The sequence below is a fragment of the Eucalyptus grandis genome, chromosome 3 (assembly GCF_016545825.1).
Source record: "Eucalyptus grandis isolate ANBG69807.140 chromosome 3, ASM1654582v1, whole genome shotgun sequence".
In the NCBI taxonomy this organism is placed as follows: domain Eukaryota; kingdom Viridiplantae; phylum Streptophyta; class Magnoliopsida; order Myrtales; family Myrtaceae; genus Eucalyptus; species Eucalyptus grandis.
In genome coordinates, this window is record NC_052614.1 from 64,910,057 (window position 1) to 64,931,929 (window position 21,873).

Genomic DNA, 21,873 nt, shown 5'->3' on the forward strand with positions numbered 1-21,873 from the left:
GCAAGGGACAACAAATCATTTGTTAATTTGCACAAAAAAAAGTTATTGTGAATAATTAATACTTGCCTTAGGCTCCGTTAAACGTAATCTTTGTAACGCCTTTTTTATTTTTTTATTGAGGTATCAATTACTCTGTCGCAAACTTTGATTTAAGTTATTATATTGATACAACAATGCCTGATTTCATCATATATTCTCATAAAGATGGATAGAAAACTTGTTAAAGAACAAGAACTCTTTGATTCGACAAAATAGTTCGTAGAAATTAAAGAAGAGAACAACTTATGCATATCAAATCCTAAAATCCGTCTTATTGGCTTGCAAAGAGGATTCTCCCCGGACAATCTTCACCTTGCCGCCGTCTTGAAATCACCGTTGCAAGCATGCTCATTTGGATAGCGATATGCCCTGCAGAACACATTGCCGCAACGGCACTCGAACCCTAGTAAATCGATGCGCTTGTCGCACACTGCGCACTGGTTCTTCTTGTTGATCATCTTCGTGATTGAAGTGTCAATTTTGACCAGAAAATCATTGACATGGACAAGCCATCATCCATTTCGCCTATATCAGTGATTATGCAACCAAAATTAACATAAATGTAAAAATTTTATGATTAAATTGACATCAATGCGATAAGTTTAGAATTTTTTTTTTAATACTTTTTTCTACTTTCTTGTTCTTGGCTTTTTTTTGGTTGGATCAAGGAGTTGAGTGATGAGAGTTTCTTCTTATTGGTTCTTCATCAAGAAAGAAAATTATCGGTAGCCAGTTTTGTATTGCTCTTTATTATGGGAATAAATGATGAACTTGTTGTATTTGCATGTGCCATCCACTCATTATAAGAAGGTATATTGTCAATATTTAAGAATAAAGTAATGCGTTAAACTTTCAATCGAGGCTTTATATTAATTTAATATGAGATTTATATTATGTCCATTCAAGTGTCTACGGTACAAAGTAATTTAAATCTTATGAAAGATTTACGTTTAAAGAAAAAAAAATTGCATCTCGACTGTGCATTACCAAAACATATAAAAAAATAAAATAAGATAAAATAATGGTTACTTAAATTTTGGAAAAAAACTATGACATGTTAAATCAGATTCACACAAAATTCAACACGTCGTCATTAGCTACCTTCGACTCATACTTCATCCGTCGATTTCCCGCCACGTTGGCAATAACGCAACGCCGGAAATTTGATAAGAGTTAAAAAAATTGGTGGGTGACGTAGGAATCTCACTCAGATATGTTCTTAACTATTTCCGTTTATCATGAATCAAACAAATCAGAATTCAGACTTAAAATCATATTATGAGTTCTTGGATTGACGCAATAATATCTAATTTTGATGAGTAAAAGATATCTGACCATGAAAAATGCTAATATGATATTCTCGTGAAGATTGATAGAAAACCTGTTAAAGAACAAGAATTCTCATCACGCGACTCTCTGGTACACCAAAAGGGTTCCAGAAATTAAGGGAAAAGACCAAAAAAGAAGAAGAACAACTCATGAATATCAAATTCTAAAATCCATCTTGTCGGCCTTGCAGACAGGATTCTCCTTGGACAATCTCCGCCTCGCCGCCGTCTTGAAATCAACATCGCAACCGTGTTCTTCCGGGTACCGATGTGCCCCGCAGAACACGTTGCCGCAGCGGCACTCGAATCCTAGTAAACCGACGCGCTTGTTGCATGCTGCGCACCTATTCTTCTTCTTGCTCGTCATCGGGGTTGAAGTGTCGACAGTCAGATCGCTAAACAAAGCAGCCATATCATCTAAAGAAGCCGCGACCCTGGAAGCCGAGTTCGACGGTTGTCGTCCCATGGCTGCCTTGGCGGCGGCGGCGGCAGCAGCGGATTTCGCAACTTGGTCTTTGAGGAAAGCGGCGTAGCACTTGGAGCAGAGGTCGTGGTGCTCTCGGGCTCCATAGAAGCCACAGCCCGCCGCGCACAACGGCGGTTCTCCGGTGAAGTCTGCGTTGGTTTTCATGTTGGGTGTGTGCGAGAGTGTTTCGTGATGTGTCTCAGAATGTGGTTCTTGTGGGATATATAGAAAAGCAGGCTATTTATAAAGACTATGGTTTCTCTAATTCAACCGGGATTTGCATTCGCAAGTCCGAAACTGTGTCTTTTTCGAGGCGCCGACTTGGGCGACGGCACTTTCGCCACTTCCTTGAAACTTGATTGGGCTTTTAATAAGTCTAGAATGCATTAGAGAAGTCATATTTGATCGGCCCTAAATGCCCCTTAACAAGCCCGGGTATTACTTGAATAAAATACCAAGTTTGTACTCTTAAAATGACTGGGCTTCAACTACTGAGGTTTGCCCCAGTGACCATGCTTTTAATATGAAATGGGGAGGTGGGGGGTTCGAATCTCCACATTCTCAGGAGGATTGGAGTGTGGACGATTTAATTTCAAGTGTGGATTTTGACTCCCACGCCTTATAAGGAGGCAAGATAAAAGTCTGGAAGTAAGAGTTAGAGTAGAAATTGAATATGACTAATAGCAAAAAAAAAAAAAAAAAAAAAAAACTAGGCTTCCAACCAAAAATAAAAGACCGGGCTTGGGCGGGCCTTAGTGGACCGGTGCATGACCTGGCCTAGTAAAACAATTGCTCATGCAAGCCCACCTATTGTTTAAACAATTATGAATTAATATCACGAAAAACTTCAATTCTGATTGTGATAAATTTATTTTAAATTATACGTGCTAAATTTACTTTATGTTAATTTCAAGTTAAATTTTATCGCTAAATTATTGAGTTAGATGAAATTTGCTAGTTAACGGGAATATCCATTTAGAGTTTCTATCTATTTGTCACATATATACTAATTTGTGATGTTTTGATGTTAATCTAATTTTTTTTGAAAAAATTATTTAAATGATAAATTTTTATGATAAAAAAATTAGTTTTAGGTGAATTTTTGAGTGTATCGGTTTAAATTTTTCATAATCTAGGGTATTGATTTGGGGTTTTTATGATACTAACTCAAGAATTATAGAATATTTATTCAGAAAAAAGATGAGCTTGGGCGGGCAGGGTGAACTTATGTACGTAGGTTTCGGCCCAAGAAAGGAATCACTTCCCTAAGTCTTATTTGATTTATGATTCGAGACTTGTTAGTTTGGGCGGGCCTTTCGGACCGCCGAGCCCATGATCATATCAATGAAGACTATCGTTGCTCGATTTACTTGTGGAGAATATTTTTATTTTTGATTGATTTCCTTTAACAGTATACTTCATATGGACTGAAAATGAATACAACACAAGATACGCACTTTATGAGAATAAAAGATAAGGGTATATTTATTTTGTTTAATAGCATAATGCTTGCGATTGCTTGATTTACTTATTAGCAATATTTATTTTCAATTGACTTCTTTCGATGGTTTTATTTCAGATTAATTGAAAACGAATACAAAAGAATATAAACACTTCAAGAGAATAACATAAGGAGCGGATTTTATTACCTTTACTGGTAAATCTATATCGCAAGAAACAATCTATCAACGATTGATAATTTCCCATTATGTTAGTACCAAAAAAAGAAAATCTTCATGTTGGAACCGGAGGAGCACGACCGACTTAGCGGTCGAACCGGGTCGAACCGGTGTAGGCCGACGAATCGAGCCCCCGATAGCTTCCGACCGGTCAGCTCCGCGGCGGCGCGTTGCTTCTTCTTCTTCGTCTTTTCGGCCTCCTCCTTACGCTACAGAAGTCTCTCTCCGGCGGGACCGTTTCCGCACCAGAAACCCTAGACCGATCCTCCTCCATCGCCAATCTCTCTCTCTGTCTCTCTCTCTGTCTCTCTCTCTCTCTCTGTGGCGGAGGAAGCGATTGAGGCGAGCGAGATGGGAGGAGGAATGGCGGCGGCGGAGCGGGAGCAGGGGAAGAAGAAGCCGAGGAAGCGGAACCGCGAGGAGTTCTCTCCCTTCGGCAACTACAGATACTACTACGGCTATCGCGTAATTTCTCTACACGACGCCCCCTCCCTTCCCTTCGTCTGTCCCGGCGTGGTTCTCACTCGTTTCGACGGCGATTTCCGTCTCTTTCGTTCCTTTTTTTTTTTTTTTTTCATTTTTGTTCGGCAGATAAGTCAGGGATTGGATGAAGATCCGCGGTTGAAGGTCTTGAAGCGGGAGTGGTTCCAAGGCAAGGATTGTCTCGACGTCGGCTGCAACAACGGGCTCCTCACTATCCGCATCGGTGAGTGGATTGTTAGCGCTTGAGTCCTCGTGCTGTATTCGTCTATGCTTTGGTTCTGATGATTCTTGTCTTTGATGTGAGTATGGAGATCGTTAGCTTTTTCGATGACTGTCTGCGTTCTATGCTTGGAAGCTACATATATGCTGTCTGGACCTGTTCTTGTTAGCAGATACTCGGTCTCCAGTCCCTCGAGAATATCTCGCGTAATTTTTTAAGGAAGATTACTCCATTTAGTATTCGATATCCCCCTGCAATCCTTCCGATACTTGTTTTATGAAGACCGCGGTTCGTCTTACAAATTACACGTTACTTTCTTGGAAAGCTTTCTGATGTATCGATGATGACATATCGGAGCTGTGAGATTTATTACTTGTTTCGGTTGTGAGAGGAAGATATTTCATCTAAAATTGAAAGAAGACGAAGAACAAAAAGCGACTTTAACAAAAGAACGGTGGATATGACTACGAATGAGCAAATCTGCATTTTATGCGTCGATCGTTTACCTCATTAATATCATGAGACTTCTTCTGCAGTTTAGGTTATGATGTTTTCTCCTCCCTTTCTTTGTTTATTTCTTTTAACTGGTCCTACATAGCTAGGCGGCGCAGAATTCAGTATTTTGCATGCATTGTTGCTTCTACCGGTGGTTTTCTGCTTAATGCTGTTAACAAGTTATCATATCTGTCTACATTGTATGATCTCTTAGTTTTCGATCTAATCTAGCGCTTATATAACATAATCTTTTTCAATCTTCTACAGCACAAAAGTTTTGCTGCCGGAGCATTTTGGGAATTGACATTGACTCAAGTAAGATTCTCCGAATTTCAAGTCCCTCCTTGAAGAGTCTTACACGAATTTGAATATGGAGTTCACTTTTGTTCTCTCTTTTTATTAAGTTACAGTGACGGTTCTTAAAAGTCTAGGTTATTTTGCTTAGAGCAATTAACATAACAATGTCATATGTGCAAAGACAGCAAAAAGTTTTTCTTGCACTCATTCGGCGATGCTGGAAATAGTCACTTCTCATATCAAGTTACCAGCATATTGTAAAGATTTGTTAAATAGTTGAAATTCAATTGTAGCATTTCCTCACTCTACATATATGATTGCCTTTTGTCCGTCTTAAGAAGTGTCTTGGGAAGCAATCTGACTTTTCAATGCTTGCAAAATGATCCTAATATCTGGCTTTATTGACAGTTTTCCCCTCCCCCTTTTGATGATAGAAGTAGGTCTGGCTAGTTGAACTATTGGTCGATTGTCATTTTTGGTTTTGCTACATGCCTTTTGTGTAAGATCATGATCATATAGGTGACAAGATTCTTCTTTTGTAGGGAGAACATATGTTCTCCAATTCATATGCCCTACAGTTAACAGATTCTATATTAAGAAGACGGAGGCCAGAAATGTGAGTGCCTTGGTCACGATAATAAGGTCTGGTGATGATGCCTCTTGATGATGGATGATAGAAACCTTAATATGTGAAGGATCTCAGCCGATTGTAAAGAAAAAAGTATATCAAACCTGTGCTTACCCCTAAGCAAGTGCCAGGTCCCAGTATGTTTACTAGATCATAAATTTGCTTATCATATAGCGAAGCCCATATTTGATTGTTGGACATAGTCTTACCTTTAGTGGGGCGAGCTAAGAAATTTGGCAAAATATAAGTTGCAGATGGCAAGATACAGAATTTTACATGAAAATCTTAATCAATATAGTAGATATCAACAAACAATACACCAACCTTTTTCCTTTTTCCCTTTTTGGTGGTGTTTTTTTTTTGGGGGGGGGGTGGTGGCCAACCCTACCCTCCCCTTGGTAAGTTGACTGTTGAGATTGTAGGATTAACCATATTAAATTGGCCTAAATACCATTACAATTCGAGAAGAGAACTGTAAGAACACATTCCAGACATATGCTGAATCATGTCAAATATATCTGCTCTCCTTGCTTGGCATGTAATGAATTGGTATCCTGGTGGTGCTCTTCGAATGATAACATTCATTTATTGTGATGGGAGATTTTCTATTCGTGCTGGATTAATATTTCTTTGTTTTTAGACCGAATTGAGGATGCACATTGGATCCTCAGGAAAGCTGCAAGAATGCAATCTGCTGGTAAGAGTGATTCAAAGACTTTGGAATCAAGGGCTGAAGAGAGACCAGATGATTATGCACAGGACCTTAACCTGTCAAAAGATGGGGAAACAAGGAAATGTACAAAGAACCATTCTTTTTCAGAGAAGAGAGATCTCTTTGAGGTCGTGTCTTTCCAGCGGGAAAATTTTGTTCTAGCTCGGGCTGATGCTCATGAAAGCTATGATACCATTCTTTGGTAAGTGACACTTGTTTTGGTAGCTTTTGTATGACAAGGAATTGTAGTTTGAGCACATTTAGAAAAATTAGGGTAGCAGAGTCTTAAAGTCATGGTTTTAAAGAAAGGACAATTATGGATATTTAACAGTACTAGAAATCATGTCTGCAATGCATTTTAAATCACATGTAAGAAGGTGTACTTGTTCATCATTCTCGATGTTGCAATTTAATGTTTACAGCTTGATTTTCCATTCCATTCTTGTTTCAATAAACAATTAGCTCTTATATCAGGGCCAAACTTTTTGATAAGTGAAACCCATAGAAAATAATTATCTTAGAGGAAATATGTGTAAGTTAAATCCGAATTAAAGCTGGACATATTTTTGAATACTGTATGTGACTCGTCAGTATTAAAAGTTGATTGTTTATCTTAGAATAGTAGATGGTTGATGTGAAGTTATAGCTCACTCTTCCTCCTATGAAACTTAATTTCTTTTTCTGCATCTAGTTACTTGAAATATTTCAAATAAGTTAGGTTTTTATATGTATCTAACTAACTCAGATTACCTTACTTTAGTGGATCAAAGTGATTTATCACATGTTTTATGCCCATGACGTATCATTTTTGGCTTCATTTGCTTTTATGTTATTAACTAGAAGACATCTTTTTTCCTTGCTGCAGTTTGAGCGTGACGAAGTGGATTCATCTGAATTGGGGTGACGAGGGGATAATTACTTTGTTTTCAAAGATCTGGCAACTTCTTAGACAGGTAAAGCCTGCACATCTTGTTTAGCTGATGCATCTTTTCTACAAAAGATGCATATAGCATGGTCTGTTCAGTCTTCATATTGAAAATTTAGAGGATCTATTAAGTGGATCTATACTTGGAATCAATCATTCCAATTTAAGTGAATTTTCCACGAACACTTAAAAAACTAAATTGGTGAAACTGCACTGAAAAATGTCTCCTGATGAGTCTTTCTGTGTCTTTTCTTGTATCCTTTCCTGTTTCGTTTGTTGCTCACCTTCTGTGAGATGATTTCTTATCTCTTTCCTGCTGTGTCATAACTAGCCTTTCCTTCTAGGCTTCAGAAGTGCCATTGGATGTGGCCAGAATCTCTCTAGGTTTACTAGTACTCCTTACGGGGATTATGTTTGTCGCTTGAAGTCATGGAACACCCAAATGCAGTTCAGTTTTAAGAATTTGATCATTTTGCATTGCTTGCCCATCATAGCAGTAAATCATCCTAGTGTACTGTCTTATGTGCTTCATGGATTAATGCATAGAGAAATCTTGAATTGGTAATAATAAGAAATTGTGGATTTCATGGAGGAAACTTCATTTTCTAATGTTTTCTCGGGCAATAGTTTCTGTATTGCTTAATATGGAATGTTAACTTTTCATACTAGCCTCTTTTTGTTGCTTTACTAAATGTAAGCCATGGGGTTAAGAGAAAATGATGGTTAAGCATAGATGACACTAGAGGAGTCCATCCCATCTGAAACTATAGATTACAAGCATATGACTAGCCCTACAATGATTTTTCCGTAACCTTTGTCTATCTCACGCATTATTTGGGATAACTGCTGAAACTTGTGCTACTGCATCTCCCTTTGAGCAGGGTGGCATTTTTATCTTGGAGCCTCAACCTTGGCGTTCATATGAAAAAAATCGCTTGGTGTCCAAGGTATGATAAAGAATTTGGTTGATCTGGAAACCGCTTTCAAAGTAGTTGATTCCAGTTTGCTTTTTAATCAGTGGAGACTGATATCTATGCTGTGACCTTTCAACCTATTTCTATTGGTATCGTTCGTCTCGGTGTTTGTAGATATGCTTAGGCTCGTTTTTTTCTTTTTACTGTTTCTGCAGGCAACAGCGGAGAATTATGAAGAGATCGAGTATCCACCAGAGGATTTTCAGGACATACTTCTTGATAAGGTTAGGTTGAGTCCTTGTTTCCGTATTTATAACCAAAACAGCATCACTTTTGTTGTTTCTTATCAAATATATTTATGATGTGTGGCTGACTATTGGTGCTTTTGCAGATAGGCTTTAGGACGGTAGAGGACCTTACCTCCGGTTTGTCAGGGACCAATGCCGGATTCAATAGACCCATATTGGCATTCCGGAAATAATTAAACGGGAAAAGCTGCAATTTTGGACTGAAGTTTGGTACTTGCGGTGAAGTCCATCTCATGGGGGGAGATGTTTTTGAAAGGGACAGAGACTAGTCGTGTGCAAAGCGGACTCACAAAGCATGCTGGCATGATATTGTTCCGGCATACAGCACCACCTTGATACAACCTCTGTTCGGGATTATCGACACTGTAAGCAAGTGCCTCCAGACGAAAGTTGCGAGGGGATCTCCAAGTTCCCATGCAAATTGTGGTTTCGAATCTGTTAGTGGTTTGCGTTAGGCCTCACTGGGGATGGCCCCGATCCTATTTGTGAGAACATGCACTTAGCCGAATGGAAAAGAAAGACGTACAAATTTTTAACTTGTGCAGCAATTATTCAAACGTTCTTCCCATTCACGTTGTCTCAACTTTGAAATTTCTTGGCTCTACATATGCTCAGGCTAGTGATATCCGTTAAGTCTGAACTTTCTCTCTCCCTCCCTCTCCACGCCTCCATGGCAGATTAAATATTACCTTTTCTAATGTCCGGGTCAGAACTTTCTCTCTTCCTCTCCCCAACTCCATAAGAGATTTGGGAGCGTTCCTGTCTCTCAATTTTTTTATTCGTGGACTAAATGTGTTTTTAGAAATACTTTAATTGTTCCTTTATTTCTAAGAACAATTCAAGAAACAAGCCCTTTTTTTCTTGGGAAAAAACCACCAAAAATCCTAAACTTTGCCTAAAGTAACAAATTTACCTCAAACTTTTTTCTCCTTGACATGAAAAGTCTCGAAGTTCGCTAATCGTGACACATTTACCTTGAACTTTCATTTGTGACACAAAAAACCCTAAACTTTCATTTGTGTAACACATTTACTCTAAATCATAGAGGCATTTTGGTTTTTTTTACTTTTAAAAACTTTTTTCTTTTTCTTCTTTCTTCCCTCTGCCAACTCCGGCAAAGGGAAGCCAGCGTCCGACGAGTAGAGATGGCAAATGGGTGGGTTAGGTCGGGTATAGGTTGGGTCGAAAATGGGTCGACCCATATTTGACCCATTTAACCCGTTTTGATTCATATTTTTGTAGTATAAATCTAATGACCCATACCCGACTCACAACCCGACCCGGCCGTATTGCTAAAATCTACTTATTGTTAAAATATTTTTATGCAATACAAATTTTTAACAATTTTTATGCAATACAAATTTAATGGAAAATTTTATAACTTTTTAAAATATTTTTTAAAAAATCGAATTTTAATTTTTTAAATGTATTTTTAATTTTTTTAAATAAATATTTTTATTATTTTTATTTTTTAAAAATATCATTTTTTATTTTTAATAATTAATTAATTTCTTTTTTTTCTTTCTTTCTTCTTCGCCGATCATCATGATGTCACAATGACTAGCAACCGGCCTATAGGCAAGATCGAGCTCGCCGGCGTCGGGCGGGCTCGATCTTGCCGATCCGATGAGGCAAAGGCCTCGCTTGACGCTGGCGAGCTCGAGCCTCGCCAGATCCAGTGAGTCTCGAGCCTCGCCGGTTGTCAGCGAGGCTGAGCCACGCTGGATCTGGTGAGACTCGAGCTCACCGTGTTGGGCGAGGCTCAATCTAGCCAATCTGGCGAGTCCGAGGCCCTGGCCAACGCTAGCGAGCTCAAGCCTCGCTAGTCGTTGGCAAGGTCGAGCCTCGCCTGAGCTCGCCGGTGTCGGGCGAGGCTCGATCTCGCTAGATTTAGTGAGGCCGAGGTCTTGCTCGACGTCGGCAAACTTGAGCTTTGCCGGTCGTCGGCAAGGCGAGGCCTCACTCGAGCTCGCTAGCGACCTTCGAGGAGCGGTGAGTGGGAGACAAGCCGCGGTGACGGGCGACGGAGGGGAGCCGTGGCGGCGGCGGCGAGGCGAGCGGACGGAGCGACCGCGGCGGCAAGTGAGTGACAAAGGCGGCAGGCAGCAGAGGACCAAGGTCAAAGGGTTGTCACTGACTTAGTGAATGTGGGTTTTTTAGGTTTTAAAAATGGGTCATAATATGTGACTCATTTTCGACCCATATAAAATTGAACTTAAAATTGGTTGAATGTGGGTTATGGTCCATTACAACTTCATAACCCACATTCGACCCATTTGTGAAAGATATGGATGCAAAATGGGTCCATGACCCGTTTTGCCACCTCTTCCGGCGAGGGCGACTCTCGCGAGATGCCGGAGAGGGGTGTCCTTGCCAGACCCTTGCCCGATGCTGACGAGGGCCACCCTCCCCTTGTCGGCGTCGGCCCAGGCGAGGGCCACCCTCGCCAGACGCCTCTACCAAAGCCGACGAAGAGAAGAATAAAAAAAAAAAAAAAGAATAAAACGAAAATACCCTTAATGGAGTAAATGTGTCACAATTTTCAAAGTTTAGGGTATTTTGTATCACCAAAAAAAAAAAATTTGAGATAAATTTATCATTTTGGGCAAAGTTTGAGATTTTTGATAATCTTTTCCCTTTTTTCTTTTCTTTCTTTTCTTTTTGTCTTCCTCCTTTTCTTCCTTAGCCAATTATTGAGTCCATTTACCCAAAATTGATTTGAATTCCTTGACATAAGAAACAAGCCCTTTTTCTCTTTTCTTTTCTTTCTTTTTCTTTTCCTCCTTTTCTTCCCATAACCAATTGAGTCCATTCACCCAAAATTGATTGGAATTCATTGATTGGAATTCGTTGACGTGGACGCTGGTGTTTTACGTAGCACGGCATGCTTAATAATATTTTATGATTTTTTTTCCATTTTCTATGTTTTTTTTAAAGGTCTTTGGAGAAAGTGCTGGCGAGGGTTACCAATTGACTCTCACTGGCCTCGGGCAAGGGCATCGCCTTTCTTGCGCAAAATTGGTGAAGGCTGCGATGCCCTTACTAGATTTGGGTAGGCGAGGGCTGATAAGCCCTTGTTGGTTGGCAACTCTCATCATCCTCTCTCGAAAACCTAAAAAAAAAAAAATCATTAAAATTCAAAAAATCATTAAAAAATGCCTACACCAACGCTTGCTATTCAAGTTAGCAATTGTAGGTCAATTTTGATTGAATGGACTAAATTTGCAAAATGTGAAAATGTTTATGACTCAGTTAGCAAAATTGAAATGTTTAAAATTGAATTAGCAAAAGTACAATAAATTTAAGACTTTTTAGACAATTTTCCCGCTGCTATCATACCTTGCTTGCTCTTTACTTGGAAGCGTTGCTTTTTTGGCACTTTACCCATTCCTTTTAGAATGGCAGTCAGATAACAGCTCTTGAAGGATTATCTTCCAATCAGGCCAATTACATATCTTAGGCAAAGAACGGTCCTTTTCCACCATAAGTAAGTGCCGGGCCATGCCGCAGTTGCCGATTTGTAAAAATCATAGCAGATGATCGCAACTCTGGAGGCAAATTGCGGAGGCCATGTGCCTTCAGGCTTCATATATTTCCTCTCAATGGAAGATGAACTCAATCCCTGCAATGACAAAACCACGGATTTGATGATTGACCAATGGATACACCCTATTCCATCACACATGATATCAGCATGCCTCCATTTTTTGTCAAGCAATCTGCCGAAAATGAATATATAAATGGGGCATAAAATTTCACATCACACATCAGAAATATTAAAGCAAAGCCACAATCAACATTGTCAGATTGCACAAGGAGAAGCAGAAAAGGGCAAAGAAGTATATCTCTCTTATTAACAAACCAGATTTTGAAATAAGTTGGAGAAAAGTCGAATTGCAATCAAGTTACAAGGAAAATGTGTATAGAACTGAGAAACATGCGATAACTATGTACAAAGAACGAAACATAGGCTCTATACACTATTACTCTTGACCAACGATCAGCTAGTCACCTTGAACACCAACAATGCCACCAGGATTTTATAGAGAAAACAACGCTATCGGCCAACTCAACAGCAAATGTACAGCATTTGGACTTCAAGTCGTTCATCATAACACGGTTATCCAGAGCAGCGCTTGCATAAGGAGCAGCTTCCACAGATGCGCATCAAGAGCGTCGGCCAAACCAAGTTCAATATTTGTGCACACATACATTGCTAAAGCAATCCCTTAGTCAAACGCTCTGCTCAAAAAATCAGTCTGAGTACTTGTCAGTAAGTCATAGTTGGTAAAACCAAATTCCCATATCAGATAACAACTAAATAACGTCATGTAGTGTTAACAAAACAAAGCAAAAGATCTGCAATTTCTTTATAAGGATAGGAAAATGTGGTGGAAAATACTCCATTAACTTAAAAGGAAATACATGAATCATTAAGATGAGAGACAAGATAATCTGATCCTAAAGCAAAATATACAAATCTTACCGCATCATCTATTTTGCAGACGAAAGTCTCTGGAATGATGGGATCCAGCTACTAGAAGGTCTATTTTTGTTGCCATGGCCATGAGTGGGGTTCGCATTGTCTGTCGGCAGTTGGGACTTTGGAATATTCTTTTTTGCGACTCCAGTTAGAGAAAATGAAGTAGATGGCATGTTCACATTGCTCACAATCTACAAGAATTGCATATAATTGCTTTTATCATTGGTGGGTGGCATACTTGGAACAGACTTATAAATGATGAAATAACAAACAGGAGCCTTGGCAAATTGGCATGAAAATGTTACGTAGATTATTAGAATTATTCAACTGTGCAGTTAATTAAAACCCGCATCTGATGTTCTCATACGCCCTTTATCCAACCAATTGGATAGACTGATATACATTCTCTATCCTTCTTTTTCCTGAGTAAATGCTGGTCAGAAACTGGGCTAATACTCACATTCTTGTTGACAGCACGGTCAGAACTCAGATTCTTGTCCATTGCAGATGGATGTTGTGGGTAAGTGACAGTACCGGCAGTATTGCTCGATCCACCGGGCTCTGCCATCTCACTTGCATGAGCAGCATTTGTGCCATCTGTCATCGTACATATGGAGATTTTATTCAATTTATGAGCAAGAGAGTCAATTAACATCTCTCAATGAATAAATATTTTCTCTTTCTTTCCAAGCTTCTCATTCATCCTCTTCATCACATCTTGTGTCCCAGAAAACCAGTACAATAACATTAAAGTGTTTAAGGGTCCTCTAACTCCAGAAGGAATTTCAAGAGCTGACCATTCTTACAGTCTAATGAATTGTCTCTTGAGTGTTTACTAGCAGCAGGAAGGTTTACAGAGATCACTAAAGCTTATCCTGAACAAAGAGAGTTTTTCAAAACTTAATTAAAAGCAAAACATGCAAAATGACCCTTAATAATTAAAGTATGAAGGTGGGAAACAATATCCCTTTCAATGTCCACCCGATGCTCTTTGATGAAGGTCTCATAGGATAGTGACTCCAAATAAACATAATGAATTAATGGCACTATGGATCCAATCAACTATCACTACTAAACATCAGTAACAGACCAAGTACATAAGCAGTAACTGACCTCGAAGGTAGTCGACATTCATTGGCATTGCACGTCTACTGCTCTCTTCAAGAGCTGGCTGTAATAAACAACATTCCATCTACTTATCAGCATAATAGAGGAAAGGAAGGGATTATCAGACTACAGCTAGCAGTGTATTAAATAGCTAATGTAATAATGAAAACGATGACGTGATTGAAGCAAATGAAGCGATGCCAAATGATCATACTGGGAAGCATTTATGTCACAGAAACTTCTCATAAAGTAATTAAAAGTCCAGATTACCCACCGAAAATTGAGGCTGAGTTTTGCTCTTTTGTGCTTGTTGGTATTTCAGGATCGTCCAGTCAAACACATAATCAAATTGATATCCTGTAACACATATTGTTAAAAGTTACATGCGCATTTCAACAAATTTATCATATGTTGAGATTAAATATATAGAAAGAACTTATCCTGCCTCCCATATCAATAGTGACGCCAAAGTGATAAATTTAGTTATCTAAGTGAGGAATAAGAGGAAATCCCTAATCTATAATTTCTAGAGATTTCATTTTCATTTGATACCATCTGGTTGACATTCTGTTACATGAATTACTTTTACATCAGACAGTTTCAAGAAAGCATATAATATTCACGCTTTTCTTTTGGTTTGTCCTTGACAAAAATGAATCCTACATACTGTGTTCTAAATCTCTTTAAATGCTTAAGAGAAAGGATCATTCCATTGTTGTCAGACCACATCTAATTTCAGACAAATAAAACAGGGGAAATCTGGGAGAGATCAGAACAGCAAAAGTTGAGCCAAATTGTATAATTATGGAGCAACCATAAGGCACCTGATAGAGAAATAGCCATACCTTATTGATAACGACATTAAAAGAAAAGTAGAGCAAGTGCTTTGGCATACAGATAATCAAAGATTTGCATTTTAAAATTGACTGTCCCGATTGAGTATACAATACCTTCACGAGTAAATAGTTCACGAAATAGACGCTTCAAAAATCCATAATCTGGTCGTTGATCAAACGTCAAGGAATGGCAGTAATGGAAAAATGAAGCAAACTCTACGGGATGAGATTTGCAAAGAACCTTCAAAGAAAGCCAACTCAAGTTAGAACAAACCAACCTGTAGCAAGCAAAGACACAGGCATACACATCATTTGACACACCTCAATAGGAGTAGATAACTTCTTCTCACAAATCTTATCATACTTTTGTTTCTTTGTAGCTGCTTTCAGTCCCTGCCAAGGAAGGCTGTGAATTGAGATATATATTAGTTTAGAACAAGTGAAATGCAACAAAAGTTCTGGCAAAAAAGAAAGATTTTAAGTCATGTCCTCTAGTTGTAATGTCCATGACCTGTACTTTTGGGATAGTAACTTCATGCCAAAAGATGCCTCATAGTGCTTCCTAAATAACATATACCTTCCTCTGAGGAAATACAGAAGTACATAGCCAAGTGACTCCAAATCATCTCTTCGGCTTTGTTCTGAAAATAAAACTAGTTAACATTGGCTGCTCATGTCACTGAACATGCGCTTGCAAAAGGAAAAGCAAAATGACATGATCCAGCTTACCAATCCCAAGATGAGTATTGCAACTTGCGTAACGTGCTGTGCCAGTTAAATTTTTGTTTTCCCTGAACATAGAATAAATTCATTTGCAACAAGAACTATGGTCTCATAAAAAATAAATAATTCTCCAGGGATTAATTCTCCTTCAATATATCTATAACGAAGTACCCAGACAGACTTTTGTGAACCTCTGCTATAATAAAAAAAGGTTACATAGCATCACGTGAGATCTTAGTTGTGATGTACTCAATCTAAAGTAAAATTCACTGAAATAATGGAAAACCTGTATGGGATATGGCGATTAGTTGTGGAGTCCCGATATCTCTTTGCAAGCCCAAAGTCAATAATATAAACCTGGTAAGAAGGATATAGGACCAGAATGATCAAAGGTTCTACACATGACAACTAGCAGTTGGTGGCAGACATCATGTAAAGCAACACATTCATCACCTGATTTGCTTTTCTACCCAGACCCATCAGAAAGTTATCGGGTTTAATGTCTCTGTGCAGAAACCCTTTCGAGTGCACGTACTCTATCCTTGTTATCTGCAATAAAACAGAGGCCCAGATAAACAAATGTAACCATACACGTCACTTTCAAAAGCAAACCTGCAGCTGCTTGATGATTCAAAAGAAATGAGGATTACAATCCATGCTAATCAAAATTTCCATATACCATTTGATCTGCAAGCATCAAGACTGTTTTCAAAGAAAACTTCCTCCCACAGTATACGAATAAATCTTCAAGACTTGGTCCAAGTAGCTCAAGAACGAGTACATTATCCTCTCCATCTACGCCGGACCATTTAATGCCAGGAATACCACCTGAAATGAAGAGAAAAAAAAAGAGAGAAGATAATTAGCTAATTACACGAGGCCTCGAATCCATGAGCTGCACATGTAATATGGTACTTACTCCCGCCTTGAAGAATGTTGTACAATTTTGCTTCGTAAAGTAGCTGAGGATGCTTGGTCCGATTATTCTCCTGCAAGATAAGGATACGAAGAATGTCACTCGATCACTGCCCATACGAGGCCCTCAATACACAGTCAGCTCAGGACTAGTGAAAATTCAGCTGAAACGGATTGAATTCTCGATAGGGAATTCATCCGACGCTACACAGGCTGAAAGGAAGAGGCAAATTCAGGCAAAACTCGAACGCGACGAAACTCTCCAAGCTCGCCATCGGATCACGTCCCGTCCAAACCTCAAAACAAAACCGACCCAGAAGCCAATTCAAGCCCGAGACTTACGATCTTGATCGCGACCATCTCGAACGTATCCACGTGGGTAGCTGCCAAAAAAAAAAAAAAAAAAAAACACGAAAAATTCACAAAGGGTCAATCGAATTGACGAGGCTCTCGCGACCCAAGCCGCGCCGCCGCGTCCCGACCAGAGACTAACTAAGTAGCGGCGGCGGCGCGACGGAAGGGACACGACCCACGATCGAGCTCGAGCGCACGGTACTGACCGAGGAAGATTTCGCCGAAGGACCCACTTCCGATCTTGCGGCCGAGCTTGTACTTGCTGCCCACAACACGCTCCATCGGACCGGTCGAGCTCTTGGGTACTCGTCAAGATGCTCTTTTGATCACGTTTCAAGCTTCAGCCTCGGTTCAGATAGAGAGAGAGAGAGAGAGAGAGAGAGAGAGAGTTCTTGAAGGAGTTCTTGTTTTCTTTTTTTGCTTTAACTGAGAAAGAACTGAGACCACACGCAGAAAGAACGAGGAAGAAAGCGTAGCAACGGCCGACAGGAAATCTTGGCGTGGCATTCAATTCATTCGATTAACAATAATTTTCTTGCAGTCCGAATTGGACTTTTGTCATTTGCAGACTTTTTTTTTTTTTTTTTTTTTTTTTTTTTGAAGGGGAAAAACAAATTTTGTCACGTCTACTCGTCATCAGGACGGTTGGAAATTCTTTTCTTTTTGAGGTATGAAAAAAAATCGTGAAAACTTCAAACCATGTATCAACATCTAGAAGGTGAATGGAAAGCTTCAAAGTTAGACTCAGGAAAGATTTGCGTCATCGACTCGCTCATCAAGAATTGATATTGCGTCCTTAAAGTTATTACCGTCGTCGTCGACTCTAGTCACTTTTTTTCCAACAGTCGATAGGTTGAGAACAAAGAGGAGGAAAAAGTGAGGAAGATTCTAGCGATACGATCCATTTTTCAAGAAAATAAACATTAATTTGAGTGATAATGATCCAATACAAGTAGACATCAAATGTTTTTTTTTTTCACTTGTCGAATCATTGGAAACAAATTGAACATACAAAAGAGATCCCTCTTGCAAAGAACAAACAATTGAGTCCAAGGCAAATGTACAGCTATGGATTTGATATATGGAAACAACCTCTTGTACACATAAGAACCAAAAGAAAAAGAAGTTCAACGGCATAATTGATCCCCAAACTTTGATTCGATATGTCATGTCATCTCGAATTTTTAATTTGTGCAGCATGGTCTATACACTTTGATCTGACATACAATATCGTTCTTGAATTTTTAATTTATTCAATATGATTTCTGAACTATTAATAAATGTTCAATATTATTCCTCTATCATATGTAAATGTTTAAAAGTATAGGAATTGCATTGAATATTAGACCAAAATTTAAACCATGTATCAAGATCTAGACATTGAATAAAAAGCTTCAAAGTTAGACTAGTGAAAGATTTGCGTCATTGACTTGCTAATCACGAATTGATATTGCCTCATTAAAGTTATGATCGCCATCAAGAGGTCAATAACAATGAGAAAGAAAAAGAGAGGAAGATTCGAGCGATACGATCTATTCCCTCATAAAATAAACATTAATCAAAGCGATGACGATCCGATACAAGTGAGACATCAAATGGGTTTCCTTATTGTCGAGCCATTGGAAAACAAATTGAACATACAAAGAGATCACTCTTGCAAAGAACAAACAATTTCAGTCCGAGGCAAATGCTTAAAACGAATCAGTACTGAGGCTTGGAGCACTCAGGGGGCATGTTCCAGTTGAACCTCGTGGTGTCCTTGCAGTAGTCATAGATCATGTAGTTGTCCCTCACCCACTTCATCTGTCCCTGCTGGGCGTTGCTGAGCTGCCCGTACGCCGGCGAGGTGTACCAGTTCTCCGCCGTCTCGGCCGCGCACTGCCAGATGCTGCCGGGCCCATACCACTTGCAGGCCCTGTCCTGGAAGTTGCGGAACTGGGCCACGAAGGGCGCGCAACTCCAGTCGGTCTTCACGAGCCCGCCCCTCGTGGCCCAATCGTCCGCGTTCCACAGGCTCGAGTACACCCTCATGCCTTGCTGGTTTGGGTACCCGACCCCCTGGCTCTCGTAGTTCCTGAACACCCGGATCGGGATGCTATCGACGTACCACCTGATCTCGACACGAAATCGCATTACATGAGGACTATTGTGTCATTCTTATGATTATCCATTCTTTTGTCCTAGTTAGAAGATCAAATCTATCTCGAAATTAAGAGATTGGCGAGGGCTTCGGGTGACTTGAACTTACACAACTTCGGTGGGGTTCCAGTGAATGGTGTAGTTGTGGAAATTGTCCGTGGGGTCGAACCACGGGTAGAACTGCTGCTCTCTGTTACCGATTCCTTGAGTGAAAATGTTCGTGTGGATGATGTAAGGTTGTCCAGAAACATTGCCTAGGAATTCAAAGTCGATCTCGTCATGCTCCGGCCCCGTGGACGATAGCTGCATACAGTATGCGCATAAACACGATTGAATCCTTTTAACATTTGTAAGTTCAGGGGCTTTTCTGCATAGATAAAAGGTCTGATATGGATCTTACGTAGTATGCAGTGACCGTCCGGCAGAATTTCCAGGGACCAACTTGATCAGCATTTCGATGGTTCCGAACAGGTATGCGCTCTTGGTCTGAAAGGCCGAGCCTGCAAATCCAATACCGATATTCCGCTTAGAGGACAAGTCATAATCAGCTCCACAATGAAATTTCATTTATAATCAGACCGTCGGCTTTTGATTAGTGTCATCCTGGTATTCTGGTCTGACCTTAAACCCAGCAACTTATAAAGAAATCTGTCCATTCAGCTTGTAATGACTACCATGTACATTTCTATCTTGAAGCGCTTCTCGCAATGCTAATTCAATCGTACGTAGGTTATCACAGGAATGCTTTGTCTACATGAGAAATTGTTAATACCAGAAATCTTGTCCAACACAAGCTGAGCGTCGTTCCCGTTGTTGTAGACCGAGGCATGCTGAGTGCCCCACGTGAAGTACGTGCTGTCCCAGAACGAGGCCTCGACCCGACACCGATCCACGGAGGCGGCGGAGAAGAAGAAGAGAGCTATCAACAAAACAGGAAGCCTTGCCATCTTGCTCCTCTGCAGTTCTTTCTCCCAATGTATCAAAGCTCTCTGTGTTTGTGTTTTGTGTTGTGAGGAGGGTTGCCTTCTTTCCCTTCGTTCTGAGGCCTTTATATAACTAGGGACTAGCAATATGGCCTTTTCTAGGGAAGAACTTCCTCTGATGAATATTTTACGTGCTGTCCTGAAAATGTGTTGGTCCTGTCAGGAGAAGGGCTCTGGATTCTGACCCTTTCTAGGACTACTCATGCTGTCCTCCAGTCCAGCTCCCCTCACAATGATTAACAATTTTGAGCTACAAAATAAGGATGAAATCTTAATCTTATTTGAGCAGTAATGTTTGAGAAATCATGCTCCATCCTCACCCTTGTCACCTTGACTACGATGAAAGTTACTTCGAATCTGATTCAATTCAATTCGAACAAGAAACCTATCGCAATGAGATTACTCCCATCCTCACATGAAGTAAAGTAGATCGCGACGTTGAATTGAAGACATCCATCACATCTTTTGGTAAATTTATGGAGATTGTTCTTCGTTTAAAGTTTATTTTTCCTATTTTTCTCGGCTAATCTCAAAAAATCAAATTACTATTATTATTTGTTTTTTGAAGGCCAAGTGGGTGCTATTGAAGGGTGGGAAAAATAAAAATTTTGTGGTGACTAAATCTTGGCGGCGAGGAGGGGGGGACGAGTGCGTCGTGCCGGAGACTAAGAGTGCGAAAGAAGAGGAAGGAATTGCCAGTTGTAATGTCATGAATTGACAACCTAAAGCTAACATCCGGGTAGACGTGCGCACTTCAATTTTAGACGTACGAGTTTATGACGCGTTTCGTAATTTATATTGGTTCTTTCGAGCTAGTTTATTCGTCCCGAACTAAGTTCATCTTTACGTTTCGATCGGACCATCTTCCATATGGAGAATTGGTAAATTTCGATGAATGGTTCTTTTAATGACCAAGCACCGGCGTTTTGTGTTGAGATTGAATCAAAACCGGGACCTTGATCTACTTTTTTTATTATTTAGATGACAACGAAGTTCGCCTTAGCTGTGATCATTGGATCTACAGATTGTTATACCGATCGGCTAGGAAGCACCGATACTTTCCAAGAGCCTTCGTGTTGTGTTAGACACTTCGACACGTGTACGATACTCTCGGACACTCAGTCAACACGTGTCAGAAAATCTGATACCTGGTTAATTTTTTCGACACTCGAGTCAGAATTCCGACATGCGAGTTTTTGACATATAATTCCGACAAACAAGATCAATTTAAAAAAAGAAAATTCAATAAATGAAATGTCAAAATATAATATATATATATATATATATATGAAAAAATAAAAATCAATAATGAAAATAACAAATTAGGAAAAAAGAAAATTCTAATATTTTATTTTCTTCTCTTTTGACTCTCACTTTTCGTGATACATAATTTACCCTAAAGTTTTTTCTTTTTCTTTCGACACATCTAATACACAAGTCTAGAATGTGAATTACTTTTTTTTTTTCTTTCTAAGTTTTACAGATTTATTGAAATTGAGTTGAATTTGTCAAATTGAAACAATGAAGGGTATTAATAAATGGTGGATTAATATTTTTAGTGTAAATTTATTAGAGGATTTTATTATTATATATTTATTTGTGAATTTGAATCATATTAGTTTGATTGAAATAATCATAAAAATAATAATTTATTATTAATAATATATACATATAATATCCAATATGTCCCAATGTATCAAAATTTTCCATTTTTTTGAAAAACGACGTGTCGGCGTGTCATGTTGTGTTGCATGTCGCATGTCAATGCTATTTAGTCGACTGATCAATGGACGGGAAGCCCACCGAGGCCTGAAAAAGCAAATGAACGGGCTTTGGGCA

At 39.4% G+C, this 21,873-nt stretch overlaps 4 protein-coding genes across 8 annotated transcripts; 1 reads left to right on the top strand and 3 right to left on the bottom strand.

The window, feature by feature from the left end:
• Positions 1 to 1,524: 1,524 nt before the first annotated feature.
• Positions 1,525 to 1,998, bottom strand: LOC104440332 (zinc finger A20 and AN1 domain-containing stress-associated protein 9). The gene has a single exon (XM_010053278.2). The coding sequence runs from the start codon at positions 1,996 to 1,998 to the stop codon at positions 1,525 to 1,527; it is 474 nt and encodes a 157-aa protein (XP_010051580.2).
• Positions 1,999 to 3,713: 1,715 nt separating this feature from the next.
• Positions 3,714 to 9,130, top strand: LOC104438248 (probable RNA methyltransferase At5g51130). 2 transcript variants are annotated; one of them, XM_010051347.3, is made up of 8 exons: positions 3,714 to 3,977; positions 4,104 to 4,218; positions 4,978 to 5,025; positions 6,276 to 6,549; positions 7,213 to 7,300; positions 8,154 to 8,219; positions 8,402 to 8,470; positions 8,582 to 9,130. In XM_010051347.3, the coding sequence occupies exons 1-8, from the start codon at positions 3,864 to 3,866 to the stop codon at positions 8,594 to 8,596; spliced, it is 789 nt and encodes a 262-aa protein (XP_010049649.1). In that variant the 5' UTR covers positions 3,714 to 3,863; the 3' UTR covers positions 8,597 to 9,130. The 2 variants fall into 2 exon arrangements, with proteins under 2 accessions (XP_010049649.1, XP_010049648.1); XM_010051346.3 differs by having other exon boundaries at positions 3,715 to 3,977; positions 8,578 to 9,130.
• A 2,622-nt stretch (positions 9,131 to 11,752) lies between these two features.
• On the bottom strand, positions 11,753 to 17,401 carry LOC104438253 (casein kinase 1-like protein 3). 4 transcript variants are annotated; one of them, XR_005549845.1, is made up of 16 exons: positions 17,119 to 17,398; positions 16,901 to 16,941; positions 16,563 to 16,632; positions 16,323 to 16,471; positions 16,097 to 16,192; positions 15,930 to 16,000; positions 15,650 to 15,711; positions 15,498 to 15,561; positions 15,242 to 15,326; positions 15,035 to 15,161; positions 14,359 to 14,441; positions 14,091 to 14,148; positions 13,438 to 13,574; positions 12,981 to 13,168; positions 12,507 to 12,736; positions 11,753 to 12,116 (listed from the first exon to the last, which is right to left on the bottom strand). XR_005549845.1 is itself a non-coding variant. In XM_010051353.3 (15 exons), exons 1-14 carry the CDS (start codon positions 17,192 to 17,194, stop codon positions 12,989 to 12,991), a joined length of 1,299 nt encoding a protein of 432 aa, XP_010049655.2. In that variant the 5' UTR covers positions 17,195 to 17,401; the 3' UTR covers positions 11,753 to 12,116; positions 12,981 to 12,988. The 4 variants fall into 4 exon arrangements, 3 of the variants coding, with proteins under 3 accessions (XP_010049655.2, XP_010049653.2, XP_010049652.2); XM_010051353.3 differs by lacking the exon at positions 12,507 to 12,736 and having other exon boundaries at positions 17,119 to 17,401; XM_010051351.3 differs by lacking the exon at positions 11,753 to 12,116 and having other exon boundaries at positions 12,271 to 12,753; positions 17,119 to 17,401.
• Positions 17,402 to 18,445: 1,044 nt separating this feature from the next.
• Positions 18,446 to 20,058, bottom strand: LOC104438254 (probable xyloglucan endotransglucosylase/hydrolase protein 26). Its single transcript, XM_010051354.3, is given in 5 exon segments — positions 18,446 to 19,022; positions 19,161 to 19,354; positions 19,452 to 19,468; positions 19,471 to 19,551; positions 19,824 to 20,058. Coding segments are annotated over 5 exon segments (876 nt in total). The 5' UTR covers positions 19,999 to 20,058; the 3' UTR covers positions 18,446 to 18,613.
• Between the last annotated feature and the right edge of the window lie 1,815 nt (positions 20,059 to 21,873).

What these genes read in the sequence shown, in the direction of transcription:
- LOC104440332 (XM_010053278.2), bottom strand. Translation starts at nt 1,998, where the DNA reads ATGAAAACCAACGCAGACTTCACCGGAGAACCGCCGTTGTGCGCGGCG.
- LOC104438248 (XM_010051346.3), top strand. Translation starts at nt 3,864, where the DNA reads ATGGGAGGAGGAATGGCGGCGGCGGAGCGGGAGCAGGGGAAGAAGAAG. An exon ending in GATACTACTACGGCTATCGC is followed by an intron (nt 3,978 to 4,103) that starts GTAATTTCTCTA and finishes TTTGTTCGGCAG; the next exon opens with ATAAGTCAGGGATTGGATGA. An exon ending in AGGACATACTTCTTGATAAG is followed by an intron (nt 8,471 to 8,577) that starts GTTAGGTTGAGT and finishes GTGCTTTTGCAG; the next exon opens with ATAGGCTTTAGGACGGTAGA.
- LOC104438253 (XM_010051353.3), bottom strand. Translation starts at nt 17,194, where the DNA reads ATGGAGCGTGTTGTGGGCAGCAAGTACAAGCTCGGCCGCAAGATCGGA. An exon ending in AGATGGTCGCGATCAAGATC is followed by an intron (nt 16,633 to 16,900) that starts GTAAGTCTCGGG and finishes CTTATCTTGCAG; the next exon opens with GAGAATAATCGGACCAAGCA. An exon ending in ACCGTGCTGTCAACAAGAAT is followed by an intron (nt 13,169 to 13,437) that starts GTGAGTATTAGC and finishes CAATTCTTGTAG; the next exon opens with ATTGTGAGCAATGTGAACAT.